We start from the raw sequence: 14,571 nt of genomic DNA on the forward strand, positions 1-14,571 counted from the left end.
TCAGTCAATTTTTCTCTTTTTTTTACTAAAACAAGGTTCCCGCAGTCAGTTGCTCCGTGCTTGAAGGACCAAATACTGGTGAACCGAAAGACTTGCTTTAGAGCATGCCTGAGGCAGAGGACCATGCGGAGAAGTCCACACCTCGTGGATTCGCAGTTCCGCAAAATGCGGCAAGTTACGAAACCGAAACAACAAACATCTACGCGTTTTTGGAGATGGTGGTATTTGCGTGCATTTCCTACACATCCTGTAAGGCCAGAAAAAAAAAACGGAACTTGTCGGGTCTTTCCTGACTGGCTAGGATTTCACGATCGGCCGCAACTGGCTTACACAAGCACGAAAGCGAGCGCCGCAAAGAACCGTTATCTCCGCCCTAAGTTCTAACATTCGTTTTAGCTAACGGCCCAGGCAAGGCACGCGACGTGAACGATCGCGGTGAACAAAAGATTATTGCGACATTGCAGATCCTCGGCGAAATCTGTGATCGTGCAAACAAATTCGGGTGATGCGCGGTCGTGTGCACTGACTACAAAAGGCGCCCCAAACTTGTGTAACTTTACCGAATCGAAGCATTTTCTCGAGACCCCTCCGCTCCACACTTCTCATTACGCGGCGATCGCGCGAACACTACGTGTCCCGACGCCCGCCAGAGAGGTTTGTGTACGAAGGAAACAACCGTAGCGCGGAGCACAGAAAATGGACGCAGAGACGATGAGATGGTTGTTCGAAAATATGTTTCCACCGAAGTCATTGCTTAACCACTCAGCCACACAAACACAGTCACTCGGGGCAGGACCGGCCGGAGTTTCAGATGAGGCCATTCTGCAGCTGCGGAAGTTCCGGTCACGTTACTAGTCATGCAAAACAAAAAAAAAATACGCGTTTACGTTTGTTCGAGGATGCTATTTATTGTATGACCTGAAATGCATAGTTAATAAAATGGTCTGGACAGGCTCGACCAGACACCCAGGTTTTAGTGCGTAGAAAAATAAATAGAAATATAAGCACTCACTAAACCAAAGTTAGTTTTTGTATGCCCACTCGCACGCCCACGAATGAAGAACGTTTTCCTTCTACCGCTGCGCAACGTGTAGCGCTGTAATCGTTCACTGTCATTTTTTTTTTATCAGGGCTTGTTTGCTAACAGCCGCAACGGCGAAGACATCAGCTGCTTTGCGAAATTTGAAGTGGGCCAACTGTATGCGTTCACGTCCGTGCTTCGCTCACCGCAACGTCCCGTGCCGCCCATAAATCACGGTGTAAAGGCGCGCTCACACTAGCGGGAAGCTTCCCGCGCCGGCACAGCGTCAACGTCGACGCTGCCTCGCAGCTCCTCGGAATGACGCTCACACTACGCGCGTTTTCTCGCTGCGGTTGTCTTGGAATGTGGAGAGAGGAGGCGCTGAGGGAGGACCCGAACGAGCAGAAAGAGAAGGGGATAGTCACGTGACACTAGAGAAGACTGGAAAGCGCACCCTGCTAGCTCCCCTCCCGTCGCCCTGGCAAAGCAGCCGCCGAGTGCCCCGGCCGGCCGGGGCCGGCCGGCCGGACGCGCGCAGCCTCCGCCGACGGGGTCACTGAGCTGGGACTGACGTCACGGTTCACGGTCGGCGCCCATTGGCTGTCCTTAATCACCGGCACGGGAAAAATAGGTACCGAACCCATCGCTCCGCGGGACGGGAGAGCAGGCTGTCCGCGGGAGAAAAACCGGCTTGGGCGGGAAGCGGCACGCGGGAAACGCCCGGCGTTGCGCGTTTTCCCGCTAATGTGAGCGCCCCTTAATATTAGAGTGGTGTTCAACGAGCGCTCTGCAGGTGGCGCAGTCCGATAAAAAGTGGGTGCCTGTATTGATCGGTCATCCGTAGTTCATCAACCCGCCAAACCGAAAAGCGTTCAGGGGATTTAGTCCAACACGGCGTGCAGAATGTGCATGCGGACACCGGTGAGCGATCTCAGCAGAACCTGAAAGCTGCTATTTTCTGTGCGCTACATACATTAAATGAATAAAACTTGAAATCCTTGGCATAATGTGAAAATATCGCACGCACGTCAAGAGCTCAGGCCTGACTGTGAATCAGTCTGCATGCTATATACTGAAACTGCATAATATATTGCACTCTTAACCTCATCCGGCATTTGTAGCTTTATTATCAAAGAAAGTAAGGCACTCTAAAATTGGTGTCACTCATGAGCGAAAGAGCACATGTACGACCTACACGACATATGCAGCACGGAAATTAGACTTCGCTTTTCTCGCTAAAATCCCCACGCTGCAATCAAGAATACACTTAGGAAACCTTTGAGTTCCCTCAATGTCGGTGTCCTGTTGCCCATTCCTATTTTCTTTGTTTTGCAGTATTGAAGCATTCTCATTTACACATAGTAGCTAGTGTAAAAACAGCCATAATTGTCTCCTGGGGATCAGGGCAAGGAAGGAAAGACTGTAGCTTTCGTCAGCGCACGGCGATGCATCTCCTCCGAAGCGATGGAACTCGCGAGTCAGCCGTCAAAAATAAATAAAAAATTGAGCAGCAAATAGGAGCAATAAATGATTAAGGATACAAAAAATGACAACAAACACATGGTGGCTTCGGCTTCGCCACAGCGCTCCTGTGTCATGCGCTGCAGCAACACCCCCCCCCCCCCCCCCCCGCGGACAAAACTATGAATAGCTCGGCTCAGTGACGTCTACGACCCTTGTCGACACGACTGGAGGAGATAGGTTTGGCGGTGCTGTCAAGTGGTCAACTTTGATGATAATAATAATTGGTTTTTTGGGGGAAAGGAAATGGCGCAGTATATGTCTCATACATCGTTGCACACCTGAACCGCGCCGTAAAGGAAGGGATAAAGGAGGGAGTGAAAGAATAAAGGATGAGAGAGGTGTCGTAGTGGAGGGCTCCGGAATAATTTCGACCAGCTAGGGATCTTTAACGTGCACTGACATCGCACAACACATGGGTGCCTTACCGTTTTTCCTCCATAAAAACGCAGCCGCCGCGGTCGGGTTCGAACCCGGGAACTCCGGGATGCGCTCAGCTTTCGAAAAGTATACGCTTCTGACACCATCTATAGTTCGAGTCGATGGCAGCCGCAAGAGCTAGAACGTGATATATTCGGTGACACTTCAAACATGTATTTGAAGGCGCGCGATGTGGTGTTTGAAGAGGATGATTCCTGCAGGCCCTCCTCTGTAGACGGATCTTGGTTCGCCGCATTCTCTTGAGGACCGTCGAGTACGTGATTCGTGAAGAACATATGACGTACGTTTAATTGGCACCGGAATATCGTGCCTCTCAGGAGGCATTTTCCGTTCCTTCCTGACTTCCAACAGGTGTGCAGAGCAGTCAGGGAACCTTATTGGCACCGCGTCTTTCGCAAGACACGCTCACTGCGGTGTACATACGAGTACGTGGCTTCCCACGTTTTCGACACGAGATGAGGCTCGAAATGCTTCCCTTTGGTGCCGAAAACAGCGACAACTAACTTTTCTTTGCACGAGTTGTAGCCTGTCGTGCGTCGCGGAGCTAGTCACTTTTGTCCCATTGTCGAAGCACTGAAGCCCCGGCGACAGCACCGTACTCCACCAGAATCAAAATACAGTCATATTTCAGTCAAAGAACAACAATACAGACCGAATTGGAAGTCCGTGCCGAAGAAAACTTATGTTCAACGGCGCGTTCACTGCAAACAGAAGATGACGACACAAAACGGCGGGAGGGCCCGCTGTTGTGTGCCTCCATCTGTCCGCAAATAGGGAAATTGAGAGACTCTTCGCGCAAAGTTCGGAGCACAGGACAAGCGGCGCTGTTGGTACACCTTACACGAAATGGAGAAAGCGAACTAGAAAATTGACAAGCAAATATCTGGACAGCAGTAAGGGGGCAAATCAGCATTTATCGGTTAAGAAAAAGGTTAAAGGAACAGAGAGAGCTTTGTGGAAAACAGGGATGCTGACGAAATCGGCACTGGAAACATACCGGACCTTTAAACAGGAAATTGTCAAAGAAAATATCTATGATAATTGTAGGGGAAGTTCTTTGTTGTTTGAGGCCAGGACTGGAGTTTTGCGGACTAAGACGTATAGAGTCAGGTACCAGGAGATAGACACTTTGTGCATTGCGTGCGGAGAGGAGGAGGAAACGGCTGAACACTTGATACTTTTCTGTAAAGGGCTTCACCCTACAGTGGAAGGCAGCGGGGCGGACTTACCCAAGGCATTGGGGTTTAGGGATAGTGAAGGGAAAGTGGATTTTAAGAGGTTAGAAGTAACCAAGCGAAGGTTATCTGATTGGTGGCTATAAGCAAGACAGGAGTAAAATTTCACAAGACATGGCTAGGTGGCTTGAGCCACCGTCCGATGTAAAGGGTTCAGCCGTATCCATCCATCCAACCATCCATCCATCTATTCTTACACCGTGCCATAAAGTTTCTTACTGTTAATAGTTAGAAACTCTATGGCGGTACGGGCCCCTGCGGTAAGCGAAGCACGGGCGTGAACATATATATTTGGCCCACTTCAGACTTTCCAGGCAGCTGATGCCGTTGCTGGTGCAGCTGTGAGCAAAAAAAGCTAAAAAAAAAATGGCGTTGAGCGATTACAGCGCTACATTTTATGCAGCGGTAGAAAGGAAACGTTCTTCATTCGTGCTCGTACGAGTGGGCATACAAGAACTGTCGATTTGGTTTAGCGTGTGCTTTTATTTCTATTTATTTTTTAGGCACTATAATCTGGGTGTCTGGTCGAGCCTGTCGAGACCGTTTTATTAACTATACATTTCCCTTTATACTATAACTAATATCCTCGAACAAATGTAAACGCGTAGTTTTTATTGTTTTGCTTGTGTTTTGTGACGTAACCGGAACTTCCGCTGCTGCAGATTGGCCTCATCTGAAAATCTGGCCGAGCCTGTCGGCCTGACGCGAGTGGCTGTGGTTGTTTTGCTCAGTAGTTCAGCAGTGACTTGGGTGGAGATATATTTTCTAACTGATCCTCCCTTCGTACGAGCATGGTGCGAAACTAGTCTGCTGTCAGGACCAACCATCTCATCGTGTCTGCGTTCCTTTTTCACAATTCCGCGCTACGGTTGTTTCCTTCGTCCACAAACCTCTGTGGCGGGCGTCGGGAGACGTAGTGCGGTGTGTAGCGTGTGACCATCTTCCCGGTACTCCCGCTACGTTCGGTGCCGTGTTGGTATTCCGCTGGGGCTTCTGCAGATGTTGTGACTCGTTCCAAAAGGGCGGCCAGCTTCACGGATTGCTGCGCCCACCGTGGTCGATGAAACTACCGGCGGCTTCGCTCGAGGTAAGCTCCCGAACCCTGTGGGTGTCTAGCTGAGCGAGCGGTTGCGTAAAGTTGATCTTGCTTTATTTCTGTCACCAAAGCTCTGAGCTCGTTTTCCGTTTGCCCTGCTTATTTTTCGCAGTGATCCGGAAACGTGGCATGGATGCCGGCCAACGATGGACAAATTCGCCGTCGATCTAGACAAAGTGCTCGATGAACTCGAGCAGAGTGAAGGTGGGCGTTAAATGGCTGTACGGGCGACTTATTTACTACGCCAGTCACACGCGCGTCAACAGCGAACGAATCGGAGGCGCAACTTGTTTGGGATGAGAACGTTCGAGATTATCGCTTCGCCACTACTTTTATGGATCTGCGAGGTTAAAGCTGGCAGCCTGGGACGCTGGAAAGCGCGAGGAAGGTAGATGTAACACTCCGTGACAGTTTGTTCAGTCGCCTTTAGTACTGCTGTGCAGCGTCGGTTCCTTAATCCCTTCAATGACAAACTTATCTTACTGATTGTTTAGAACCGGCACTAGGCCGCTTGCAATCAACTGCGCCTATCGCAACCTTATCATCGGAAACTGGTCCAGCGTTGATTGCTGTAGAAAGACGGAGGACCGGCTCCAATGCTTTAGCCTGGCCTCGTGAAGTCTTTTATCAGGAAAAATGACTAGATGTTCCAGAAAGCCAGTATATTAGCACACATTTCTGCTTTATGGCACAGCCTTAATTGTACCTCTCTTCCCTCTATCCTTTCTGCCTGTTTATTTCATTTCGCCAGTCTGCCTGCGGTCTCTTTATTTCCGGGGCCCCCGTAGCGATGGCAGATGCTGGGGCTAGAAAAAAAACTTTCCTTCCTTTTTATAATTATTTCTTTTCTTAAATAAAACACTTCTACTACAACCTTCAGAGCCCCCATGACATATGCAGTTGAACTTCTTTTCCTGCCTTATGGAAAAGCAAAACATCGGTAATCCATCTCGTTTTCATTCACTGTTAACGGATATTACACCACAATAATTCTATCCATATGATGGTTTTGAAAGTAATATGCTCGTACTCATTAAAGCAATCAGGATTCTTGTCCCTAAGGCCCATACATTTTCAAAGAATGGCTCAAGCTTTTAGGCTGCTTGTCTTGGTTGTGTATCACTGAGCTGAAATGGCTGTTCTGTCGTGTTGATTGGAAGAGGCCTTACATGTTCTTGCATAGCTTGTCAGTGTTATTGCCTTTGCTTTTGCCTTACTTAGCCAGAAAAGGTTACCTCTTAAGAAATGGAAAGTTAAAAGGTGATTGTTTTGTCAATCTTTACAGGCTTGCTGTCGGAAAGGCTTCCCGAGGCCCAGTTTCCCGCCTTAGAAGCATCCGGAACCACCACCCAGCCAAATTCCAAGTGTCGCGGTGACGTGCCACACCAGAATGGGGACCACAGCATTGCGCCACCTTCTTCAGTCATTGCTCCTACCACTACACGGCTACTGACGGATCCCAAGAGAGCAAGTAGTGATGGTGTCACCAGTGGGGAGGCTTACCTTTGGGACGATGCCCCTTCTGCAACGCCATTGCACTCGGAAAGAAATGCTAAGAATGGGATGACACACATACCAACGAGTGCTGCTGAAACGTCCACTGCTCAACTGCAAGATTGTGTCGATTTCTCTGGCGCGCCTACCACGACTCACGTCATTGGTCATGACAAGCCCACAGTGCCGGTTAGTGATCCCAACCAAAGCAGCTGTTTGAGAGACTTTGCTGAGCGACCTGGCTACTCCTCGAGACAGCTGTCTTCTGCAGTGCCTCCAGATGATAATGCCCTTGCAGAAACTTGTGGTGTATCTACTCTTCCCGCTGCCGACAGTCATGAAAGTGGTGGTGGTGCTAATTTGTACTGCAGGCAAAAGGATCAACACGATGATGGGGCGCAGCTGTGGACGACCTGTGGTGTACCTGAGCAGTCAGTGCCCTGTGCAGAATCGAGAACATTGCCCGCAGCATCAGAAGCCATCTTAGAAGGGGTTTGCAGTGGTGGTGCTTCTAATGCAGTGCTTCCAAAGAGCTCAGTTCTGGACGAGAGCTTTCAGGGACCTGACTTGCTTTCCTTAAGTCCTGTTGAATATTCTAATGCATCTGACTGCCCTGGTGCCCCCAAATCATTGATTATCCTCTCTCCTGACAGTGCAGAGATGCAGAATGTAAGCAGCCCTGAGCAGCTGGTTAGCAGAAACTTAGTGCAAGATGGCAGAACGATCCATGATTCTTCACTGCTTGATAGTGTTAGCTACCTTCCACAGGTTGAAGCTGCCATGCCCAGCAGTGGTGTTGCAAAAGGCACTTCTGTCTCAGATTCCAGTGAATTACCGGACGACCGTAGTTTGCAGACAGTGGCCCCCCATTTGCCGGAGGCACTAAAACCTATATCTGTGTCTGATGACAGGTCCAGCAAGCAAGAAAATAGTAATGATGTGACATCTAATGCGCAGCAGGCATCAAAGCTGCCTGCTGTTCCATGTTTTGAGAGGACAGAGGACCAGTCGCTTCCTGCGGATCTGTCTGCATGCTCGAAATGTGAGCAAAACTCTCAAGGCGCCCATCAATCTTGTCCAGATGCATTGACAAGACCCACTGCTGGAGATGGCGCCCAATCATCTGGGACAGCCCATGTTTCGAGCTGTGGTCCATCTGTGTTGCTTTCTGACCACTCTTCCGGTCCCACTGACAGTACGGACTTACAAGAACAGCTGGTGGCCACACAGCCTGTCGCACAAGACTGTACCAGAGAAATGGATGCTTCATCCACCTCTCCATCTGAAGGGTCGTCTGCACTGCCGGCTACACCGTCTGTGTCTCCGCCACCTAGAGTGTCACCACCTGATCCGGCTCTGCTCTCGTACTCTCCTCCGAGGTCGTCATCCGCACCTCCCGGAGCTTTGCCTGCTTCTCCGGTCAGAGCACCATCAACTTTGTCGTCAGCTTCATCATCCGCTTCAGCTGGCCCACCATCCACAGATGGGCTTGACGATTCAGTGCACCTTGAGGGTGGTGCATCTGACCACGTGTTCACAGATGAGGCAACTGTGATAACCGAAGCACGTTGCCTTGACGACGGAGAGCGTGTGGTCGGCTTCGACACTGCTGCACCAGACGTAACTGACGAGGAGCTCAACCAGCTTCTGCGGGAGGAAGAAGGCGGCGACGATGAAGGAGAACGGAATTTCCTGCCACCGCTTAGTGAAGAGGAGCAGATGCTGGGCAAAGTGAAGCCCTTCTGGATTCCTGATGAGGAAGCACCCGCGTGCATGCTGTGTTTCGGGCGCTTCACAGTGCTCAAGCGCCGACACCACTGCCGAGCCTGCGGAAAGGTACGTCATTTCTTTGCTTCCTGTTGGCAATTTTAAATGTTATGTAACATTATAAACCCAATATAAATTAAATAAGAACAGTATTGATAATTATAAATAACAGCAGTTTGTTTATAATTACCAACACATGTGCTTAAGAGGGTGATGACCTTCGCAAGTTGGTCGGGCATTTGTTTTTGCTGATGGTACTTTCTTAACACTACAAGGATGATGGTTTTTGAATCTGAGCACACTGTGACCATTTTCCAGGAGGTGGATTTGGGGGTATTGGTGTGAAGCTGAGGAAAAGACATGACACACATGTCAGGCTGCCATGTTTTTATAGTACATTAGTACAGGAACAGTGAATGGTGGAGAGCACTCGGAAATGGGTTACATGACATCATCTGCTGGTTGTGTGCTACTAACAGGACAAACAGTGTAGAGGAGATGGCAGCCGAGTGGTCTAAGGTGTCAGCCAAGCAGGCAACTGGCTCTGTTATGCCAATGTTGGTTTGAATCTGTCTTCACAGAAAGTTTATTTTTCTGGTATGTGAAAAAAAGTTGCCTCCTTTCGTGTTCCTTGAAAATCTTCTCATGTGATGTAGTTAGTACCTTGAAACCCCCAATTAGCATGACGAGTTGCTGCACATTCTCGGTGTTCATATCCCAGCTGCACACTTGGGCACTTGTACCCCTTCTTTTGGTCACTGTTTCATCTTGTTTCGCAGTTTTTCACCAACCAGTGTTTAGAGGCAGTTCTATTTCATCTTCACATTGCTTTACTTTTGCGTTTCCTTTGATCATTTCAGGTGAATAATGATTGAAACTGTCACTTACTGTTGCCATTTCAGCCAATCAGCGCACATAAGTGGTTTTGTGACAGCACCCATGACATTATATGTTGGCCTACTGTGATGTCGTACTTTGGTTGAAACCCAGTTTCGGTCTCGGTTTCCGGGTTTTTTGCTGTTTTGCAAATGTTTTCTTCATTATTTTGGGAAACTCTTTATCGCAAATAAGACAGGGGTGTTCAAGTAGTATAATGCAACTCAAAGCATTTAAAAATCTTCCGGTGGTACCCATTGAGGAGGTTCAGAAGTATAGTGTAGCATTCACATCTACTAGCATTTCTGTATGTGTGTGACTGTCACATGTTTCTTCGCAGTTGATCTCGCTGCATATATTTTTTTTTTATCGGAAATTCATTAAAGTTGAGCCGACAAGTGAATGTGCGCTGATCCTCAGTTGTGCAGTTGTTGCAACTGTAATTAAAAAGGAGTGTGCTGTGATGTAGCCCTTAATGCAACCATTTTATTTTTTCGTCCTGTAGTCGCACTCTGTGAAAATAACTGCCATATCTGCTGCGATATCATCGTGAAGCTAGAAGCAGGGTACCCCATCTTAAGCAACCATTCTTGCTTGTTGAAATTATGCTCACATAATGTAGAAAACACCTGCTTTCACATGACCACGGCTACAAATGAAGTACTTCTGAAAACATTTTTCTGGGTTTGTGACCTTCCTGACTAAGACGGCTTTGTTCCCGTTCTGGGAGACGTGATGTGGCCACCTGTTGGTTCTACAGTTTTGTGTGAGGCTGGCCATACGTGTGCTGAAAGAAGCAGTTTTGGACCTAGTGTTGTTCTATAACAAGATATTTGTGGGCACAAGGTTTTTATGGAAGATAATTTTCATTTTTCTCGGGCTTCGTAACTGTAGTCATAGCTCTCTCTCTAGACTAAGCAGGCCCTGCTTGCAGAGAGCTACAAAGACTCAAAGTGAGCAAGCGCATAGGTTGTGCTCTTTGTTCTGAAGTTGTACCTAGTTGCAGGTAATGCATAACCTTTGTTGTGACTGCAGTTTTCTGCATCTGTACTACTATGGGCTATTAGTGTGCTATTGATGCTATTAATGCGAAAGCGTTACTAGTCCCATTACGAGAAAAGCCGGTGGCATGTGGTAGTATGAGTACTTGCAGATGATACTGAAAATCACAGCAGTGGCAAGAAAATAGGGTGACATCATCAAGCGGCCATAGGACGCATGCAGCAAGCCGAACACCGCCATTTCAATCGTGTACATATCACTTCTCTATATGTACTCCCACTGGCTGACATCACTGTGGCACCAATTTTCCCGACTATATGTGTACCAAAATTGCGAGCAGCCGTTCGTCATACAGCGCTCCGTATAGTGTCATACAATTTCTCATTGCATTAGCGTACGTCTCTTAGTCACGTTGGAGTGTAGCTCACTGCAGGTATTCGATCCGAGGGTTTCACTTGGACCTCTGTGGATTCCGAGCTAGTCGAAGCAGCATTTGGAGGTGTGTCTTCGTTTCATTTTTCAGTAGGCAGCCTGCGCCAAGGACGAATACTCACGGTGACACACTAATGCTTTCGACTTCACAGCACCTAAGCGGTCTTAAGTGCCCTCTGAATTTTTAAAGTTCACTTTAGAGCAAAGAGAAAAGTGTCAGTGTTTAAAAAGAGTTCACCCAATTTTCTAAATATTAGTTGATAAAAGAGGGCCGTAATCCCCAGGTATGTCCTTGTCACAAAAAAAATTGGCAGTGGTTTAGCTCTGGCTAAACCTGGAGTGATGCTATAGCTACAGCTGGCCATGCGGAACTTGCTCAGTTAAATTGCAAAGTCAGTCTTTCGCCGCTCCGTTCTTCTTCTTCTTCTTCACCCCAGGTATATGGCACATACCCACGCGGGGGGATTGGCCAAGGTGTAGTTGAATAAACAAAGAAGTTTCCATGGAAGATGACGACAAAATTGTAGCACCAGCCGCTCCGTTTCGCTGGGCGTTTCTTCTTCATCTTCGTCCCACTTGACACGGCGCATGCATACAGCTATGGCAGCTCTGTTTCGCCGGTGCGCCGCGCCGCTGGCAGCAGCAGCTGCTCCACACCACGTGGTTGGTCACGTGCCACCGCCATGGTCACGTGCTGCCACCATGTTGAAGGCTCGAAATGCTATCGTAATATAGCTATCACTACAAAACTTCAATTATGCTCAGTAGCCAGCGTAGTTTTGACATAGACTGGACAGTTCCGAACTTGATGGCATGTGACGATTGCTTAGCAGCCAGTCTTCTGTTCAGATGGTGTGCGAACGGCCGAACAGTTGGTTGCTTTTTGCTTATCTCGGGGCCACATATCTCTTTTGTCTAGGAGTGCAGTCGGTTCAGTTGACAGCTTGTCACAAATACCTTTTGTGGTTCTGCCACGGTTCAGTTCCAGAGACACAATGGGAAGGGGTTACATTGTTTCTTGCATGCTCTCGCATTCCGGATGCTTGTGTGCATGCTGACTACTTTCGTAGCTGTAGGATTTTATCAGTGCATTTGTTTGTGTGAAGGCATGCGGTCCTATTGGCAGAGAGTCTTGCATTTCTGCTAGCATTGCTTATCAAGGATCTGGCACAAAGGCATCTTGGATGCATGTGGTTGTCCCTCACTTCTGAAATGCCCCTACACTCTTCAGCATTATCATGCTCCTTTCTTCTACACTTGAGACCCTCATGGTGATAATCCCCAGAGCCTATTTTATCAGCCTCTTCCTGTGTGCTGTTTATTATATATAGATGACATGCCATTTCTTCTGATAAGAGGCACAGTGTTAATGTACTCTAAGGAAAGAGGACAAGTGTCAAGACTTCTTGTTATTGCATTTATGCTCTTCACAGTGTACTTTAGCAGGATTTGTGATAGCTATGAGCTCTAAGGTCCTTGATGAGGAAGGCGCATTTATTTCTTATTGGTCTTCGCAATTGTCGCGTTGCTTAATGGCCTTAATTGCTAAACCTGTGCTATCATGTTGCAATAGAAAAGTCACGTTTCATTTTGAGAACACTGTCATGCCAACAGTTTAGAATTTAATGTAATCGGTATAATCAGAATTATAGGAATGAAGGGAATAAAATAATATGATGGCAATACCTGTTTCAGGCACTATTCAGGATAATTGGCTTATATTTTGTATTTTTCTCGTTCTTTGTCTACCAGTAGATTTTAAAAATTGTAGAGCACTGCAGTTTGCTGCATTAGAGAAACGTGAAAGCATTTGTCTTTGAACGTCAGCAACCTTTTTTTTTTTCAAGTCATCGTAGTCATGTGACACTTATCACATGACCCTTGGAATGCGTTGGCAACTTTTTTTTTTGCAAGTCGTTGTCCAATTAGTACACATTCCCAACACAGTTTAACGTCATACAAACCACAACGTGCCCCACTGACACACTTGAACTAGCGACCCTTCGTGGCATATGCGTTGTGTGTCTGCCTGGCACACAGAGGGCCTGGGTTCGAACTGCAATGCTGGCAAATTTCTTTTTTCGAATGGTCATTTTCTTGGGGCACGCTGTGCTAACAGGTCCTGTACACGCCACTCATGAAAAGAAATGCTTTCGCATTAATATTTTCAGAAACCAAATCTCGTATTATTGCTTCAGGGTAGCATAACTGAATAACCACGCTTTAGGCGCCAGAGAGATTAAAAGGCTTGGCTTGCAGTTCTACATTTTTTTTTTTACAGCATGCTTGACTCTATTACTTTGTGGAAACTGCCATGGTTACCTGGTCTAGTATATGCTGGAATAATCCTTGTCAATGCTCTAGCCTGATGACCCTTGAACTGTGCAACATCTGTGGTGTGCAGGGAGCATGTACTTTCTATTTGCACACGTGCATGTTCTAATGGAAGGGTAGTGTAGATCCTCGGCATTAACTCGAATAGTTATGAGCATAGGAAAGCACTAGGTTAGCAGCTTCTTATCCATCATTGCTGTCATGATGTGCACCTCTAAAGAGCTTACAATTGTTTGGAATGGTGAACCCGTGGCTGCCCCAGAACAGGTGTGGTCGAAGGTCGCTGGGAGAGGTCCTTGTCCCGCACTACATGCCACTCAGCTGGTGATGGTGATAACGATGTGTGCTGGGCTGACTTGGTCAAAAAATGCTATCGTAGGCTTGTTGCAATACGCATGCCTCCTATTGATAAAGTGAAGAGCATGGAGTACATACCCAAGTTCTTTTTGTGATAAGTCCTGTAGCATACACGTGTTGACAAGGTGCCAGTTTTCTAATCTACAGAACTCTCTATTCTTGCCAGTGCTGGGTTTATTGATTACATGCACTTGCATCTCATGAATTGCTGTATCGCAAACTTTTGAATAGAGCAAATGATGATTAGTTCACTGTATTTTGAGCTCCCAGGGGCGATGGATATATGTCTGATTTGTCTGGAGTTTCAACTAACAAAGATTTATTTGTGCTTATGGCAAATAACACAATACAGAATAATTACTTGCTTTCAATTAATACTTTTGTGTTGCCTAACAGGAATACTAGAAATGAAAACATAATTAATTGTAATTACCCTGTTCCCCGAAATACCTATGGACAGCGCTTAATTCAGTATCTTGGGGCAGAAATATGGAGTACAGTATCACTCAAAATCAAAATGGCTAGCAATTTCTTGTTCTCTGTTAAGCGGTTCTCCTTTTTGAAATTGAGGGTTATGTTTGCTGATCTTTTATTGGGCATTAACTGCCATGTTTTATTAACTGAGCATGTGTAACCAAGCTTTATGTATATTCTGTTGGCCAAAATAACGAATGTGTACAACAGACCTGTACTAGCTTCGACTATTGGCCCAGCAGATTTTGCAAATGTTTTTGTATTCGGCTTGAAAGAGAATGGAAAATTGTTTTGTTAGATTTAATGAAGTAGCAACCAAACAAGCGGTGCTTTTAGATGGCTGTCCAGTAAAGCTTTATCTGTGGTACGAAAGTAATGCCGTGGTCTTGGTCTGTATTTATAGTATTATTTTCATGGTTGACATTGAATTCACCTAGTATTAATAGTTTTTCATGGCCTCATGATTTTTTTTTTTTTTTCGGATAGTAAGTATTATTGCAAGCTGTTTATGGCTCTAGAGA

At 46.9% G+C, this 14,571-nt stretch overlaps 1 protein-coding gene across 1 annotated transcript in view; it reads left to right on the forward strand.

The window, feature by feature from the left end:
• The first annotated feature begins 4,876 nt into the window (after nucleotides 1–4,876).
• Nucleotides 4,877–14,571, forward strand: part of Sara (Smad anchor for receptor activation) — a 36,304-nt gene continuing 26,609 nt past the window's right edge. The window contains exons 1-3 of the mRNA XM_077643117.1: nucleotides 4,877–5,305; nucleotides 5,427–5,518; nucleotides 6,600–8,644. Of these exons, the coding sequence (XP_077499243.1) occupies nucleotides 5,461–5,518; nucleotides 6,600–8,644 (2,103 nt within the window). The 5' untranslated portion in view covers nucleotides 4,877–5,305; nucleotides 5,427–5,460. The remainder of the gene's footprint in view (nucleotides 5,306–5,426; nucleotides 5,519–6,599; nucleotides 8,645–14,571) is intronic.

The sequence above is a fragment of the Amblyomma americanum genome, chromosome 11, assembly GCF_052857255.1.
Source record: "Amblyomma americanum isolate KBUSLIRL-KWMA chromosome 11, ASM5285725v1, whole genome shotgun sequence".
NCBI classification, from domain to species: Eukaryota; Metazoa; Arthropoda; class Arachnida; order Ixodida; family Ixodidae; genus Amblyomma; species Amblyomma americanum.